The sequence below is a fragment of the Glandiceps talaboti genome, chromosome 8 (assembly GCF_964340395.1).
Source record: "Glandiceps talaboti chromosome 8, keGlaTala1.1, whole genome shotgun sequence".
In the NCBI taxonomy this organism is placed as follows: domain Eukaryota; kingdom Metazoa; phylum Hemichordata; class Enteropneusta; family Spengelidae; genus Glandiceps; species Glandiceps talaboti.
The window spans coordinates 15,088,365-15,107,296 of NC_135556.1; the positions used below are offsets into that span (position 1 = coordinate 15,088,365).

Below are 18,932 nucleotides of genomic sequence, written 5' to 3' on the forward strand. Positions count from 1 at the left end.
TCAGTGTGTTAGTAACTTCATGATTACTCAGACTTTTGAATGTAATAATACATAATTTAATTCATAAATTTTGAAATTAAAATGAAAATGTGTATTGTTTTTTCTCAAGTCTAAACTCTTCTTTTATACAATGACGCGGGTGAAAGAACGCAAATTCAATGACGTCACAAAACGTCGTATAACGTGTTTAGCCGCTTGACCTAAAGCCATAGCAATATAATATCCCTATTTATATATTTTCATTTTGGTAGAATGGTTATTTAGCTATGTTTTTGTACCGTATTAGTGAAAATCACATGCTCGTCTTTGGATATTTCATCTGAGTGCAACCTTTGACCAGAAGAGGGCGCTCTGTAAAGAACATGTTCTGATGACGTAGAAGGAAGTGATGGGTTTGGTGCAAAATACTGAAAAAGAAAATGGCTGGGATACTTTGTTGCTGTGCGAAGGTGTTCAAATGGGTGCCGGTACTGTTCATAGCGGCAATAGTTGCCTGGTCATATTATGCGTATGTCATACAACTTTGTTTTAGTAAGTATACTTTCATCGTATTTTCGAGAGAGTTGTGACGTTTTGAGGTAGGGTTTACCTGCTTTTATGTACGTCATGTATCTATGAACATGTATGCAAACAATCAGTACACTGTTCGGTTTCATCAATCAAATAAATGGCTATATTTAAAGTCCGCGCAGGAAATGACCAAATTAGTTATTACCTCCGTTTTTATTCATCACCATACAAGCTGTGTTCACAACTCTATGTATCCTTATTTGTCCAGCAGTTGACGTATGCAAAGTGTGAAAAAACAGAAAAATAAATAAAACGACGCGTAGTTTTATTGCATGATAAGAGTAACAACTTACACCAGACAGCCTGTAAATAACTTGGTGTGATTGTGAAACTATTTATTTTGTTTGGTTTGTCACTTCAGTCAGACCATGGATGTATCACTAATAGTAATACTATGCATCCATGCTTGCTCTTATTTTGATAGATTGACACATAACTTGTTTAAGATTACTGAATAAGAGATTTAGACATCAAGGTAGAATCAGAAAACTCAGTTTACTCCAAACAGGCCACATGCACTGTCATTGTGTCAGGTAGATAGACTACTGCCATCAAGAAATACAAAATGTAAACTGTTGCAAGTGTTTCAAGCTACGTCATATTTTTCTGACTCTTGGACACAATAGACTAGTCTTGCTTACAGACGACATAAGTCAAGATTCCTGTATCATAGTGTATGGGACAATCTCAGAATTGACTTAGTCTGGAATCTATGTGAATATGGGCCCAATTGCCCTAGTAAGACAGTGGAAAATGTTAACTGGACATCCTATACATGTACATGTAGGCATTCATGGTGGGGAACCTGAAATAGTATGTTTGAACTATTGAACTCTGGTAAATGGCAGTATTAGGTCATTTACAATAAAACTATAACTAAAAGCTATATCAACTTACTGAGTAGAAATAATATATTTTACTTAGGCTACAAACCATACATAATAATAATGATGATGATGATAGGTACATGTAATTTGTCAGTGTTCATTCACAATGGCCCCATTTGTGAAGCAAGCTGTTTGGTTAGTGAGTGAAAGATGTCCACTTCAGAGCCATTACAAATGTTATTAGCTACATATTCATCAATTCCAGTGCCTAGTAAAGTGAACGCTTGTCAAGTCACACGTCTTATAAGTCACAATTTCAGCTTGAAGTTGTGGGTGATATGCAGATGGCAAACAAAGCATCTAATTGACGGCACCTACACTTTTGTAGATTATTCGTATACTGATGTCGATCACAAGGTTTATACTTTACACTTGTCTTCTAATATACAAGTAAATGTTACACATATTACAGAAAATGAGAAGAGAAAACCTGTTTGATAGCAAACACCAGTCATTTATTTACATGTCATTGAATACTAGTATATCACAGTGCCTTTTGTATACAATGTACATGTACATGTAAGTTAAGATTTTGTCCTGGAAACCCCCTCCCCCCCTCCCCCCATCACTTGTGACATGGTGATTGTAAACTCTACTTAGTGTTTACATATTTTCACACTGTTCCAGCTTTCATGCATCATAATTGCAGCAACAGTTTTTATTTGTAAGAGAAACCAGACTGCTTCCCCTTTCTTGTTAAAAGCACCATATAAATACATGTATATATAGCCAGATGTAACAGACTAATATGGTGTTCAAACACAGTGTAATAGTACAGTTTAGTTCCTAAAATTCTCTATGCATTGAGTATGTGTGCATTATATATAGACTTTAACTTTCAGTAGTTGAAACACCTTTTAGTCACAAAATAACAAATTGTAAACAAGAGTGAAATATAAAATATGGTAAGGATACTATAAGTGCTTTCAGTTTGAAATGAAAAAATCACATTACCAGTTTTTGATATTTGATTGTTTTTTCTTTTATTTCAGTGACTGTTGATAGTATTATAGAAAAAGGTAAGATTGTGTGTATGCTGGTTATAAAGCTATTCAGTACAGAATGTATGAAAAATTGTATCATCTTTACCCACCACATGCACACACACACACACACACACACACACACACACACACACACACACACACACACAACACCTTGTCTCTAATTTCTCTTACCTCAATAATGCTTCTGTTATTTGCTTTATAAAAGTGTTGAAGGAGGATTTTATATCATACTTGCAACATTCTATTCTACTTCAGTGGCAACACTGAACGCTTAAAAAGTACAATAAAGCATTTATTACAGGGCTACCATTCAACATTCTTACATTATGTAACTATATATTTTCCATTTAACACTGATCATAATGGATAGTTTTTTATGACAAAAGGCAATCAAAACAACTTTCATTGTGTCGCTTGTTTCCTGAATTCATACATTCAGCCTGTATACTTCAGTACACTATTATGATAGTTTACTGTTACCATTTTCAAGCAAATAATGTTTTGATCTCCTGCTGGTGATAATTACTTCAAGCAAATTATGGTATGATCTCCTGCTAGTGATAATTACTACAAATTTGACTTCATTTCATAATTAAGTAAAAGATAATATTTGAATTGATGTAATCTTAGATCATTCATTGCTGCCATATACATGTACCATTAAATGATTTAATAGTCTCTAGTTTGTTTGCAAATAGGGTGTGACTTCTTGAAATCACAGAACAGTAGCCTTGGTACATGTATATACAGTTTGGTAACTGCTTTGTGTGTGTGTGTGTGTGTGTGTGTGTGTGTGTGTGTGTGTGTGTGTGTGTGTGTGTGTGTGTGTGTGTGTGTGTGTGTGTGTGTGTGTGTGTGTGTGTGTGTGTGTGTGTGTGTGTGTGTGTGTGCGCTTGTAAAATGTCAACTACAGTACTTATTAGAGTCAAAATGCAATTCAGATTTACTAAATTTTTGCAAAAGATCAGTAAGTTAAGATTTGTTTGTACATTTTGTTGGAAAGGTATCAGGTAAAACTGATTTTTCACACACACACACACACACACACACACACACACACACACACACACAAACCCCTCAAATAAAGTAACAATGACGATGTGTATTTTCAGAAATTTTCAAATGAATAATTTTTAATCCAGAATGCTATCAAATATAGTTTGATTGATTGATGCCACAATTCTTACACTGAACTAACATAGTTCTTTTGTTTTATTTTTCAGTTTTGTATATAATATTTTATCACTTCTTCCTGGTGATGTTCTTATGGTCCTATGGCAGAGCAATTTTTGAACCTATTGGTGTAATTCCAAAAGAAGTAAGTATATCAATAGAAGTCATATTTAGTATAGTGACAGGTATCTTGTAAAATATTTTACAACAGTAAGTAATACCTTATTCACAATATTTTGTGAACATGAAGAAAATCACCAGAGTACTGACCAGGGTTAGGTTAAGAATGACTACTGGCAAAGAATGAAGTTGGTTCCATTGTCCACAGCTTGAATATGTTCTGTCCACCAACATGTACCAAGGGTAGATGCTAGTATCAGACCCAGGATCCAATTCGAAATGTTAGAATTTCCCCCACATTTTAGGAAAAATTTCATTTACATTGAGAATAATGGAGATACCTGTCAGCATGGTCAGAATCATAGTCACACTCGATTGAATGTCTAGATCTAAATGTTGGGCAGACTTCACATGTCAAGAGAAAAGGAGAAAAAAAATAGATGATCAAAAGAAACGGATGGAACAATGAATGGGGAAATTCCATTCATGCATTTATTTCATACCTTTCAACTGATGAAATGTCATCACCCAGCAGTTTTTGACAGTTCTATTGTGATGTGTGAAGACTTGAGTTTCCAATCCAAAATTTGTACTACAAGCATTTGGCAATATGATATTTATATTTAGACTCTGAATCTGAATGAGTCATTTGTCTTTGCAGTTTTATTTATCAAAGCCAGATTTGGAAGCCTTAGAAAATGAAGAGAGAGGAGACCGACAGGATGAAATATTAAAACGTATAGCAAAGAATTTACCAGTTTGTACCAGAACACTTGCAGGAGGTGAGCTTTAGCATTTTATCCAGTACTTGAGTTGCATTGCTCTTACTGTGTGGAATGTAATTATTCGTCTTCTTCACCAAAAGTTACAATTGACAAAATTATTTACAAAATTTTCTGTATTTCAGTCTTGAAAGAGAGGCATGTGTGCTAGCCTGAAAGATCAAGTCCTTGTTTCTGCTTATGTAATATGCTCAACCACGTGGGTAGTGAGGTAGTGAATGGTTACATAAGCGGAGCAATGACTGGACCTTTCAAACTATGTGTGCCCTTCAATGTGTAATATACATTGTACCCTTAGAAGTAAAAACGGACAGTAAGGCTTTCTGCTTGAAACTAATTTACAGGTTTGACCGTTTTCAGCACATCAATTTGACTGTCTAAACAGACTCTTATTTTATTCAGAGAGCAATATCACGATCCTTTCATGTCACAAAGACAAGTTATTCTTAACTTACACGTTGATAATACAGCCATGATAATGCACAACTAGTTATTTTATACAGGTAGGTGTCCATCAAGTCATCCCATATGATTCTCACAAAATGCGATCCAATTCTTGGTACCTGAAATAGAATATTACTGCCTAGGTGCATCACAAAAATAATGAACGTTCGATTTCTTGGTTGACACCATAACTTCTGCTCCATGCACTTCATATGCATTACTATAGGCACGCTTAAGAATAAGTCATCCTTCTCGTTCTATTTTGACCCTCTAGCATGAGGTAAAATGCTATTGCAGGTATTGAGAATTGGTATTTTCATCATAAGCAACAAATGTATGTACACTATGTGATATTGATGAAAATATATGGAATTAAAATAGTAGATTTATATATTAAATATGACATTTGATACCATTTTGATGTGTTGTCTTTTGTATACAGGAATAAGATACTGTGATATTTGTAAAGCCATCAAGCCAGACAGATGTCACCATTGCTCAGTGTGTCAATCGTAAGTTTTTATTTCATCTACGTAAAGATATTGCTGTGAAAATGTTTAAATAAACACTCCACTAATTCAGGCTCCATTTTGTGTATGTTGTGACTTGGTACAGTAAGTTTGATTACCTTCTGACGTCTGTACTTGAATGGAAAATTGTGTTTGAAATTTGGAGCACTTATTTGTGTCAGTAGCAGTAAAACTGTGTCTACCAATTCCCCATTTACAGTTAAGTCTTATACCTGATAGTTTACACACATGTTCAAGTTACTGCTCTACCTGCAACTTGAACATTTTTTTTTTTTTGAAACTGTTTTGTTAGATGTAATGGCTTACTCATAATATTGTACACCTTGAATAGTATTGAACTACTTTATGTAGTGCTGTACACTATAATGGGTCAATAAATCCACACAATTGATTATTGGGTTTGCACTCTAAAATCAGCATCCATAACACGATCAAGAATGTAGTCTGGTAATGTGGATGGATATCTTTTAAAGTACACTGTGCGCGTGTAACTTTTTGTCCTGGGGTGTCCTTTTTTTTTCTTTTTTTTTCTTCTGTGTACGTAATCTTGCAACAGGTTCCATTGGGAGAACAGTGCTAATGCACTGAAATGGTGTCTGTATATGAAAGATTGATAATAAATAAATATAAAGATATCAACCTGTTACTGTACTATGTACGGATAAAATAAACATTAAATGAACATGTACAGTATCGAATTATGGATACTTTAATAATTTTCTATAAATATATTAATTTGTTTGTTGCCATATTGAAAAATAATAGCAGTTACAGCATAGACCCATAGGGTGTATGGTTACAGCTAGTGCACCATTAAAATGATACACAACCCAATTGAATACATGTAAATATCCTGTCTGTCAACAGATGTGTGCTAAAGATGGATCACCACTGTCCGTGGGTTAACAACTGTGTGGGCTACAGCAATTATAAATTCTTTATCCTCTTCCTATTGTATGCCCTGGTGTATTGTCTTTATGTGGCTTGCACTGCTGCACAGTATTTTGTACAGTTCTGGAGTGTAAGTATGATTTTGTGTATACCCCTTATGTCCTGCAAAATATGATATTTGATAGCCAATGACATGTTAGTATGTCGGTAGTCATTCGCCAATATCATTCAGCTCAGTTTTGTTTTCTTAGAAAGGGATACAACTAAAACATCGAGGGATCGTCGAACGACTGCATATCATACACATTTTATGTTCCCCGAGAACAATTTAGTTAGATAACAAACAGGCTTCCCACAGACCACTCATTACAAATATAAACAACACCACACTCCTGCCAACAAGCAGGCACTGTAAGGGCACACACATATCACCTGTAACTTTGAATCAATACGCTTGTATGTGTCAAAATCTGAGCCTGCAATGTGATGACTTTCGATAGCTTGTTTGTTCCAAGGATGATGTGTGTGTCTGTGTATTAGTAGGGGTCGGATGATGTTGTTTATATTTGTATTGAGTAGTCTGTGGGAAACCTGTTTCTTATCTATCTAAATTGTTCTTAGGGAACATAAAATGTGCATGATATGCAGAGTCGTTCAGCAAGCCCTCGATGTTTTAGTTGTATGTACCAGACTAATTATCTTCATCAGAAAAACTGTACATTGGTCATCTGACAAATAATAAAGTATAACTTAGTGATGTGAATTCTGTCAATCCTTCATTCTTTCCTTTGTTTGTACAGTGCAGAAGTACTAACACAGCTTGAATGTTTTTATTATGTGTTTCAGAACTCACTGGGTAAATCAGCCGGCAAGTTTCACATATTGTTCCTCTTCTTTGCGGCAGCTATGTTTGCCCTCAGTTTACTGTCACTGTTAGGTTACCATTTATACCTGGTTTCGGTGAACAAAACTACCCTAGGTGAGTTACTTCATGTTTCATGCAATGCTAACGATCTTCTGTGATTGAGCCCTACCAAATCATAACTAGGTTGTACAAGTGATTAAAGTGGCCATATGGATGAGAATTTGGTATTTATTTTGGATTTTTATTTGATAAAACAGCTTCACTAAGTTTTTCTACTTGAAAAAATAATGTGAAATAACATATATCAAGTCCATGTTCATAACTCAATACATTGCAAAAAGATGCAAAAAGTGCAAAAAGTTTGTTATTGTACGTACAATAACAAACATTTTACACATTGTTTAATGTTTTGCCGTTTATTGAGTTGTGAACATAGACTTGGTATATGTTATTTCACATTATTTTTTCAAGTAGAAAAACATAGTGAAGCTGTTTTATCAAATAAAAATCCAAAATAAATACCAAATTCTCATCCATATGGCCACTTTAACAGTTCAAGGTATGTTTAACAGTTGGAGTTGTTTTGTGTTGATGTATTGGTGTTTAATTTTGGTCCTAAAATTATATACTTATTATTTCACAGAGTCCTTTAGAACGCCAGTGTTTCGCACAGGTCCAGACAAAGATGGTTTCAGCCTTGGCACCAAAACAGATAATATCAAAGAAGTGTTCGGTGATAACACTAGAATGTGGTTGTTTCCACTGACTACAAGGTGAGATATGAACTTTAACCCTGTTGTCTTGGAAACTACTTGTACATAATATATGTTGTTTCGTTCACAGTGACATATATGAAAACCTAAAACTTGCATGAATCTAAACACACACAAAGGAAGATATCTTAAGGACTTTGTTACATCTTTTGAACAGATTTAGAACTGTAGGTAATGTTGGTTTCACAACAAAGGAATGAACTATACAATAGTGACATGGTGTGTTCAGGCTATACAGAGTTAGGGTTGGGGTGAGGTTTCGGGTATGAATAGGGTATGACTCCCTTACAATAAGGTGATTTGTATCATGTGACACTTGTTCTACAATCAATAAGTGTAATAGTTGGTGTTGGTACTATTCATGTGCTGTGAATGAAAGGAGAACATCAGAAAAATTTCTTGTTATTTTTTTTTTTTTTTTTTTTTTTTGGCAAATATTAACACAGTCTTTTCTCAGTACATATCAAAAGAGTTGAAATACCATCCTCTATTCAAGGAGAGTCCTGGATCAGTATAAACACAACATCCAAACAATTTCCATAACAAAAGCTAGCTCTTTTATTGCAGGACAGCAGAATAAAGGAAACGTTGATAAACTCATCTTTTCCCCCAATGCATGTTTAGTGTAATGTTTTGTTAAGTACATTTACAGGAAGTTTAAAGTCTTATATCCAGGAGAAACTCTCTGTTTGCCTTTGGGCAGCCTTTCTTAATTCTGTACTTTTCTTGATCCAACCAACCCGATATTTCTTCATTCTTAAATAAGATTACTTCCTCTATGACAGGATTATTAGAAAAAAAATCACAAAGTCAAGGGTGTGTATCTGAGCGAAAATTATTGCTTATTGCTGAAATTCGGGAAGTTCCATAAAAAGCATGGTTCAAATTTTCCCTCTGACTTTTATTGTCATATGTATGTCATCCAGACTTTGAAAGCTCAGTTACGAAATGAAAGTATCACCAACAGGTACTCATACACTTACTTTTTGTAGTTTTTTTAACTAACCGACCAACCCATCATTTTTAACGTGTTATGACGACAAACATAGAATTAAGTATGGATGGCCACCTTTATAACAATATCAGCTGTTGTGTCAAGAGTCAATGAAATAAATGTTTGGTATCAGTCAGTTTACACATGTTGCTCACACCTCCAGTTATGGTCAAAAGATATGTGTGATAGAAAAGAAAAGGGCCAAGTATCTCTGGGTTTAGTATGAATATCCAATAAAAGTATTGATTCGGAGGGTGGCCTAATTTCTGAATGCCTTCCAGGTGTCGGAGAGATTTATATAAGAAATAAAACACTGAGATACCTGGGTCTTGTGAGATTAGAATTGTTACACCAATGTTATGGTCAGTGGAACAATGTAGGTGGATGCCCTCTGTCATATACACATATAACTGCATGGTTAGCTAATAGTGGTAGGTGGTATTGTCTCGGGTATGTGTAGCATCCTGTGCACAATAAGTGCCATTGCTACATGCCAATATTCCTTGGCAAAGTGACATCATCAGGGTTTATACACTCCCGGAAAATTTTATTAAATTTGTGGAAAATGAATCTACAGGGTGAGCAGTACATTTGTAAATGTAAAACACCAAAATTGTAAAACACCAAAACATCATGACAAGTCAAATTTTGATCTTCTGGCCTGGTGCTCTGCAAAACATCCCTAAAAATGACACAAGTTTGTCTAAACCATTCTTGGAAGTACTACGGTAATGTACCAGCGGTATTTCTGCTAAGGTTTGGCAACCTCGTAACAGAAAAGGGAGAAAATCATGTAAATCTGGCATAATTTCTCATATGCTATATTTTACTTTTGTTTGGGAACCTTGGTAAAAAAGTCTGAGAAATGTTGTCAGATTTCGCTCACTTTCTGCCACTGGTAGGTGTCTCTTAAAAGTGTATGAACCCTGCTCATATTCAGCTTGTTCTCATAGTCTTCATGCATGCTGAATATCTGGTTAACCCATTACAGTCAAGGTGATGGTGTGGTGTACCAGGTGAGAATACCTACAGACACTGATTATCTACTAGCCAATGTACCAAGACAACAACTAACAACACTACCAGAAGACAGGGCAATGTTACAACCAGAATGTGCTCTCAGCTATTGTATAACATTTCCCACGGACACGGACAGGTTAGGAAGTCATCTAACTAACTGTATAATGCATCTGTTTCTATATAGGGTTTATACTGGTGAGCTATAGTCACGGTGATAATTAATATTTGTTTATTGTACTATAGGTGTATGGTGATGGCTTCAGTTTACTGACTTTTAAATGCATTAAAGTCTTTGTCACCTGCATGCCCTTCACACAGATTGACACCTACCAGCAGCTTTAATGCATGAACCCCGTACTAATAGATTTGTTTTGTTATTGTAGATTAGCGGTGACGGAGAATGCTTGATTCCGAGAATTTCAACTCGTCATTTGTGTTTTCCTAAACAGAAAATGGAAACTGCAGTAACATTGTTACAAGTTTTAACCCTATAATCTTAAAGAGCACTCAAGTGGCAGATTCTGAGAGGTCTACACAGTGTATGCAGATCAATGCATTTAACACAGTAATTGTTGCTTGGCAGCTTGGGAAATTACTGACAAAAAATAGTTATTTTGTCAAGTAACATCAATGGATTTATATATGTTTATATGTACTCATTCAAACCACTCATCATCATTTTATATTTACAGCAAAGGAGATGGCCGGAGCTTCCCCACAAGAACAGAGAGTGAAGATTCGGATCACCTGCTGGCAGAGAGACAAAGATGGGCTGAAGAAGGTATGGAGAGTGATACCACTAACAACGAAGACAGTATAAAAATTGATATCAATAACACAGGTAGGAAGGACTCACAGAAAGACAGGCAAAAGAATTTTTTTTCTCTTCTTTTCATCCCCATCAATCACTGCTGACAACTTTCCCATGTGAAGTCTTTCCTCTTGTTTTCTCTTTTATACTAATATTTCTGAGTATATCTTTTCTTGATAATGAGTTTTTTCATATATTTAAGTTTGATTGTAGATAATACCCCCAAAAAGTTATTTATTTGGAAAGGTTATTTCTTTTTTGGTGCACACTGATTTAGATTGTTGTGTTATTTTTTTCAAACAAATTTTTTTTGATAACGATAGAACACTACAGTAGTCACTGTCCCCACACAACAATAGACTGTACCTTGTTATAAACACTGAAATTATTATTTTCCTGGTACTAATATATATTTCTGTTACAACCAGTGACAGGCAAGCAGTTACAAACAATAAATAAAATGGATTCATAACACTTTGCACTGTGCACTGCATGTTGGAGACTTTTATTACATATCATGGTTTGATAAGAACAGTTTCATGGCCGATTTATATAATAGCTGACATTCACAAACAAATTATCAAGTTATATCACACCAAAACAAGTCACTGTACTTCCAGCTAGCTGTGCAAAGACCAAAGTGTTATTAATCAATTTATTTATTTTCCCTGTTTGTAACAAGTTCCATTTGTAACTGCTCACCTTTCACTGGTTGTATGTCATACCAACTTTCTTTGCTCTCAATATGTCATATTCCGGTCACTAACTTTTCAGGCATTTGATAAAGACTATTGCGTGAGGACACCCCAGATTAGAGAAAATAAGGACAGTAAAACTTGTCATTGTGTCTGCCAGATGCATGGCAGTACAAGAAACAGTTAACAAAATTGGTGTAATCAAACTTCACGAGTTCCTAGGGAAGTCACTGTAATAGTGTATCATGGAAAATAAGTGTTGTGTGTGCATCGCTATGTACATACTTAGACCTTCCACCAACATTGGTGGAGGGTCTATGCATAGAGCTATCTGTATTTTGGAAGAGATACATGTAGGAGTAAGCACATGGGTATTGAAAAACAAAGTCTTTGTTAATTTTTATCTCCACACAGGGAGAGGTGATGTAACGGCTCAGTATACCCCTCATGATAATCCAACCGAAAATCACACAGAGCAAGCAGATGGCTTCACAACAGTCACCATGGGAACAGAAGTTGAACCTGACAACAAGTCACATGACAGTAATCATCTCTTCTGATCTAGGAAAAAGTTCATTGACCTTGCCTGAGCACATTGAGTTGTGGGTATCTCTCATTGCATTGTCACTCATTTCCAAGTCAACCATGGTCCATCCATCATAGTGATGTAATGATAAAGGCACACCAAATATATATGTTGTCTCATATTGTTGAATGCAGTGTTTCATTCTTTACCATATCATTGAAGTAAACAGTAACAAAAGTGGTACTTTGCACCGCATGTCATCATCACCTTTAGCTAACTTTATGGTCACCATAGCAACTATTACGCGTGTGCTAACTTTGATCTGTGTCATGATTCATCACTGAAGTACTCCATCCACAGTGTGCATCCACCAGTAACTGCAAACACAGCATTTGACTTCCCCTCATAGTTTCTAATGGTAGTGGTGCTTGCAGTGTCATTATGTTCATGTTGCCATTTTATACACACCAGATAGAGCACTCTAAAAGCATGTCAATCATCATCCAGCTCTCTGAATATTCTGATAACTTTAATAGCAAAGTTAAGACTGGTTTCCTGTACTTAGTTGTATTTTTAAAGTGTAATATAAAGCGTATATGTTGAAATAAGTTCACTATATTGGGCTAGTTGGAATGGCTCCATCAACGCCCAATTTAAGATACATCTGAATCAATATGTATTAGATTTTACGTGTGTTTCTCCATTGTAATCTGTGTCAACATTGATAACTACCATGTAACAGATCATTCTGTATAGGCAATACCAATCACGTCAGAAGTAATAGCACACTGCTGAAATACCCCTCTCACTGAAATGAACCGATCTCATCAATGAAAACAATAGGATTGTTCTCTATATGGTGTTTTAACATGGGGTGGAGAGGTTGACTCAGTACATTTCACCACCAGTGACTTGTTGTTCAGTCTTCTGTTCCTTTGGCTTTCACTGTGTAGCATCATAAATATTGTCTGTAGTGTAATAGACACGCTTGCTTCTCTGTGTGCACTTTCTTACATATGTAGTGTACCCTGCTGTAATCTGCTGTAGACTTAATTCCTCTTGGACTCGGAAAAAGACTTGTAGTATATATTAAAGGGAAAGGATACCTCATGAATTCACACTGTTTAACTTGGATTAGTCTGTAAGGTGCGCCATGACGGGGCGCCCTCACACATCGGAGGCCAGTGAGGGAGTAACATCATGACGTATCTTACAGTCTAAACTTGGATGAAATGCATTGCTTTCATTTACTTTCACCTCAAACCACTTGGTGGTCTGAACTTTCAGTTGTCGACTTTGAGCCAGCATTGATTAGAACTTACCACCAGTACATGGAAGCGTAGACATTGTTTGGTGGTTTTGAGATAGAAGTGACATGAAGGCCTTGTCGGGGAACTTCTGGTGTTGACTGTTTCTATTGTTGAATATATAACAATACAAGCAGTATGTCCTATGGAAGTTCCCTACCAAGACCTGTACATCACTTGCGCCTAAGTTCTGATCGATGTCAGCTCTGTACTGGATAAGTGAAAGTGACTAAAATCAACACATTTGATCTCATTTCACATCCTAGTTCTTATTAAACACAGTAAATTCACAAGGTGCCTTTTCCCCTTTCAATTCCTATAACACTTCTATACCATTTTTGTATCTTTGATTTCATATGGTACAACTCCTGTACAGAAAAGGTGCCAAAATATAATCGGATATTCTTTTTATTGAATTACTCTAAAACTTATTCCACATAGGAAACCTATAGAATATTTTCATATGAATGGTGTTTACACTAATCAAAGGCTATGTTGGAAATAGAAATTTCACTGTAGTCCAACTCATCTTTTTCCCCTGCACATTTTTAATAGTTGCACACCAGTGTATTCCTAAACGTGCAAATGTAATGAAGGGGAAATATTATAATTTATCAAATTAGACAATTTATCACACTTCGTTCTGTTTCTCTATTGGTGTCATTATTTTTATTGGCAGGCAAATTTATTTTTCTTGTCATAAAAGTAGAAGTATTATAAAGTAACTTTAAACTAAAGTGATCCCTTTAAAAAGTCAGATGATGGCTTTTTTTAGAATGGGTACGAGTGTATGGGTCTGTGTCACTGTGTGTATGTGTACATGTGTGCATGATACGGTGTGTGTATGTGTGTACATGTTGATGTGGGTGTGTATGCTTGTGCATACACATGTACATGTGTGCATGTTCGGGTGTGTGTGTGTGTGTGTGTGTGTGTACATGTACATGTACATGTGTGTGCATGTTAGGATGTGTATGTAGGTAGGTAAGTAGGTAATGTAGCATAGCGTAGGGTAGTTATAGGTACTTAAAGTGGAGATGTTTTTATAGGACACAAAGTTACTTTGTTCTCAGACATGATGTTGTGGTGTCACAGGTGTATGTAACTAGACATTGCCATTGTTTGTACCATACACTGATCTCTTTAACCTTATAAAGCCAACCAGTCATACTTGATTTCTTGTGTATAATTATATCAATGTACTAGAAACCAACAACTACAATCTGCGCAAAAAACACTGGTGCATTTGCTTGCTTGTTGTAAGCAGGAATGAGACAAGATTCATGTAATGACATACAATGTAATTAGTGTGGATAACTTATCAAAGCGTAAACACTAGAGTCGTCCAGATCCCATGACTCTGTTTACTAATAAAACACTACACGTTATAACATTGAGTACATCTGTTACTGTTACATTATGACTTACACAGATATAGACAAACTGGTCAAAACATCACCCAAACCTACATCAAAGGTACCCTGTGTTGATTTTGTACCAGTTGTATTGTTGTTTTTATCTGTCTTTGCACGAAGTCTTTCCCTAGCTCACTTCAGTCAAGCAAACAAACACACTGGTGTTTTTTTCATGGGTTGTAGTAATCATTTCTGTCATACAAAGTATGAAAACATGTCAAGTGCATGATTGCAAAAAAGACCAATCTATATTTTAGTAATTGATAATTCTGTATGAAAGTATGAAATGTACTGGCATAATTACCTGTCCTAAAATACTCATAGAGTGTATAACAAGTCTATAATCTCACATCTTTTCTCTTATCTTTTGATAGGTGCAATTAATACAGGAATGGAGGAAGATGCCCCTAGTCCATCACAGACTGACAGATTTGCATAGCCAACCAGAAGATGGACTTCAATCCTACCACACCAAACTATCCCAGTTTTATACATTGTTTTTTTGTAAAAGTAGAATAATTGTATGTAAAATAAGTAGCTAATAGCTGAATATTGTACAAAGCCTTTTGGGGTAAACGTATAGGGAAAAACAAATGAACCACCGTTACTGGTGATGGGTAGTTGAATAGTGTATTTCAGATGACACGGTGTGCATACATACATATCCAGAGTCATATTTAAAGCTCCATGAAAAATGTTGGATTTCTTTGATGATTCTGCTTTGATAAGGCAAAATAAAAATAGCAATGTTTGTTTCCGATAACAAGACTTAGGGGGTAGGTAGGTCGGAATTTTATTTTATTTTACTTTATATTTTAAAAATTGCTTTGACCCCATGACCCCAGACTCTACTGTTGTAGTTTAAAAAGACCGGGTTTCTCTCTGGAATATGAATTTTTAGAAAAAAAAGTAACCACAGATGAGACAAAGGCATGATGGTGTACATAGAAGTAATTACCATTGTACCTTTTTTGCATGCAAAAAAAAAATGTTTAGGGTTGGGGAGCTGAAACTAAGCTCGGTCTGGTTATCTGAAACATGCTATTTTTTTATTTGGCCTAATAACTTTTTGTTTAATTTCTTTTGAAAAGTCCTCATTTATTCAATGTAATGTACTGAATTTTATCCATAAAGAGGTTTCCTAAATTTACTGAATGCAGGTGCGAATGTGTGACAAGGGGGAGTATAAATAATATCTAGTGAAGTGTAGTTACTACAATAATTGTTTCCTAATGAAAATAGGTTCATCATGTCAACATCCATATACTAGTATATATAGAAAGACAACTTGGAAGATCTACTTTCCAATTTGATTTACCTGACAACAGGCTAATGTATAGATTATGATAATTTACACTTTTTTTTAAAGTCTCTTTCTACTGCCAAGAGTACAAATATTTTGGTGTCTACTCTAACTACAGTATGTCTTTATACTATTTGTAAATTTGTAGTTGTGAGCATAACGTCGTCAGATAGTGAGATTTTAGTTACTACTAGAAAGTCAAAAAGTTATAAGTGTATAAATGTAGTATAAAGATATAACAGTATCAATATTTTGGCAATGCTTGCTGCAGACCGCTTAGTTAGTGTTTCTATGTATTTGCTTTAGGTCAGTCAAGGGACCATCTGTTGGTCAGTCAGTCCAAAGTGTGTACTTCAGTTTGAGCTGTCCAGTCACACATTTTCAAAGTTTTCAGAATCTATGTTGTGATCAGTGTTGATTCATACATATTTCAAAAGTTGTAGAATATCTCTGAATTTCAAACTGTTCCCAAAAATGTAGTTTGCTTTGAATGTAGAAACACTGGGAAAATGAAATCTGGTAACAAATTGTTGAAGATTGTTTTTCACTGCAAAAGTAAACTCTCCATTGTGAGTGAAGAAATTTACAGACTGTTGGCATGTATGGTATGACAAATGTGTATTCAAAATGACTGGTTGACCTTTAACACTAAAACTGAATTAAAAACTCCTGCCAACATTAAAAATGTAAAAAGATGCTCAGTACATGATTATCAAATATTAATATTTTGTGACTGAAAGCAAACTTCAGGTAAAGCAGTTTTTAAAAAAGTTAACTTTGTTTGCGCTGACAATGTTGATTATTTAAAGGAAAATGACTGGCCTAAAGTATATACTCTCCAAGTTACAGCTTGTCTTGAACCATCTATACTGCCTGTTAGTTGGGTGTGTGTAACCAATAATATGAAGTACTTCATAAGGTTCATTCTGATTGGTTTAGAAAACTAAGAAGGCAAGTACATCAGTTGGCTGTATTGTTAATGAGTGATAAAGTATATGTATGTTTTGCCAATCAGTGGTAACCTTGTAAGAGCTTCACATCACCCCCTGTGTTGACATTCATGTGGTAATAGTTCCTGACATGTACATTGAAACTAACTTGATATCAAGGAAGCTACACTTGCTACTGATTGTCAACATCAACTTACATGAACAAAGACAAAGACACAGTTGAAGTAGGAAGAATTTCTTGTATAGTATTGAAACTATTTCACTTTACAGATTTATTTAGGAAAAAAAAGCAATGTAAACTCTTTTTCTGTTTTGTCAGTTATGTTATTTTGGTAATATCAGCAGTTCAAAGATTTCATCCTGTACCTGAATGTTTGTCACAGATATAGTGTAAACTGTAGAAAGATACGAGTCACTTTAGAGCCCAAGAATTAAGTGATTTTTTGAGATAACGATAGTTTTAGGTGAATATGGTTACATGTTAAAGGAAGTAGATTGGTTTATTGTTGACAACTCAAACTAGTGACCAAAAATCCTTACCTGGACTTTTGAGATCTGATAAAAAATTAAAGCATGCAGTGCAAAAGGTTGTAAAAAATATTATATATCAGTTTGCTTCCCAATAATTACTGTTTTCAAAGCTTGTAATACGACTGTAGTGCGTAGTGAGAGATACCCAAGTGCCTTCTATTTTGGCCAATCTAGATCCAAGCATAGCCCCTCCTCCACCAACGTTGGTGGAGGGTCTGTGATCCAAGTAATGTGTGATTAAATTACAGAGAATTTTCTTAATAGTATTGAAAAGTAGTAAGCAATTCAGATTGCAGTTTTTTTTTTCAATTTTACTTTATTTGTAGAAGTAGACATTGAAATGTTTGACATTTTCACTGAATGTAGTGGTACGAGTCCTACCGGTATTACTCCAATCAGTGTGCTGCCCTCTAACAGACGTTTTCTGTATGGTGTGTTCAAATAAGTTTGTGAACTAGAAACATGGCCAGTCATGTCATTACATATATTGGATTATTTGAGGATTCAGTTTTGGCAAAATAGATTGTGACTTTATTGAATGCCAACCCTGTGTGACATTCTAGGAGACTAAAAAAAATTTGTTGCTATGGAAACTTTATTTCTCCGCACAAATGGGGGATTGTTAATATAATCACAGCAGAAAATGTTTCAGTCAAGTCGACTAGATTAAAGTTGAATATTTCCAACATCCGTGTTAAATAATCGCAATGACTAGGTTTTCTTGTAACTTAAACAGCCACACTTTGACATGTATGCAGTGATTTTTTTTCAACCAATGTGAGACTCAGTGTTTTTTATTTTTATTTCTAAAAGTATGTCTGTTGTAATCGTGTAATTTGTATCACTCTTTGACCCAATTGTTTTGTTTGTCTTTATACAGAATTCCTGATAAATACAGTTTGTAAGAACTAGGTTTATCATTTAATGTAGTTACTGTGAAACCACATCAATGGTATTGAATACCACGTCGTCCTTGTAAAGAAATTATTTTGTACACTTCTTATTATGGAGATTTGTATAGCTAAACATGAAGACAAAACAGCATGTAGATATTGCAATGTATTTTCCCACTTTTGATTTTTGATTAAATTGATCGTTTCATTTGAGTAATAGCCTTTATATACTTTATAAAACCTCAAAAATGTAAGATGTCATTTTTCAAGACACTCCTTGTAGATAATTGAGACCCTTATGTATGTGGATGTACTGACGTAGTTTGCCTCCCCTCCCTACAAATTGTTCATACATGAAAGGCTGATAAATTGACCGGATCATTGATTAGGTCTGGGAAATGTTTAAGAAATGATGACATTATTAGAAGGCAAGTCCTACAATTTC

At 35.0% G+C, this 18,932-nt stretch overlaps 1 protein-coding gene across 1 annotated transcript; it reads left to right on the forward strand.

Annotated features, from left to right (window-relative positions):
• The first annotated feature begins 415 nt into the window (after positions 1–415).
• Positions 416–18,700, forward strand: LOC144438451 (palmitoyltransferase ZDHHC20-B-like). Its single transcript, XM_078127477.1, has 11 exons — positions 416–531; positions 2,450–2,476; positions 3,688–3,782; positions 4,419–4,539; positions 5,426–5,495; positions 6,381–6,534; positions 7,251–7,383; positions 7,913–8,042; positions 10,028–10,192; positions 10,749–10,897; positions 15,185–18,700. Exons 1-11 carry the CDS (start codon positions 420–422, stop codon positions 15,247–15,249), a joined length of 1,221 nt encoding a protein of 406 aa, XP_077983603.1. The 5' UTR covers positions 416–419; the 3' UTR covers positions 15,250–18,700.
• Positions 18,701–18,932: the final 232 nt, after the last annotated feature.

Bases quoted from the DNA above. Each gene is read 5' to 3' on its own strand.
- LOC144438451 (XM_078127477.1), top strand. From the start codon at position 420: ATGGCTGGGATACTTTGTTGCTGTGCGAAGGTGTTCAAATGGGTGCCG. The intron at 532-2,449 runs GTAAGTATACTT...CTTTTATTTCAG, and splicing joins TGTCATACAACTTTGTTTTA to TGACTGTTGATAGTATTATA. The intron at 10,898-15,184 runs GTAGGAAGGACT...ATCTTTTGATAG, and splicing joins AATTGATATCAATAACACAG to GTGCAATTAATACAGGAATG.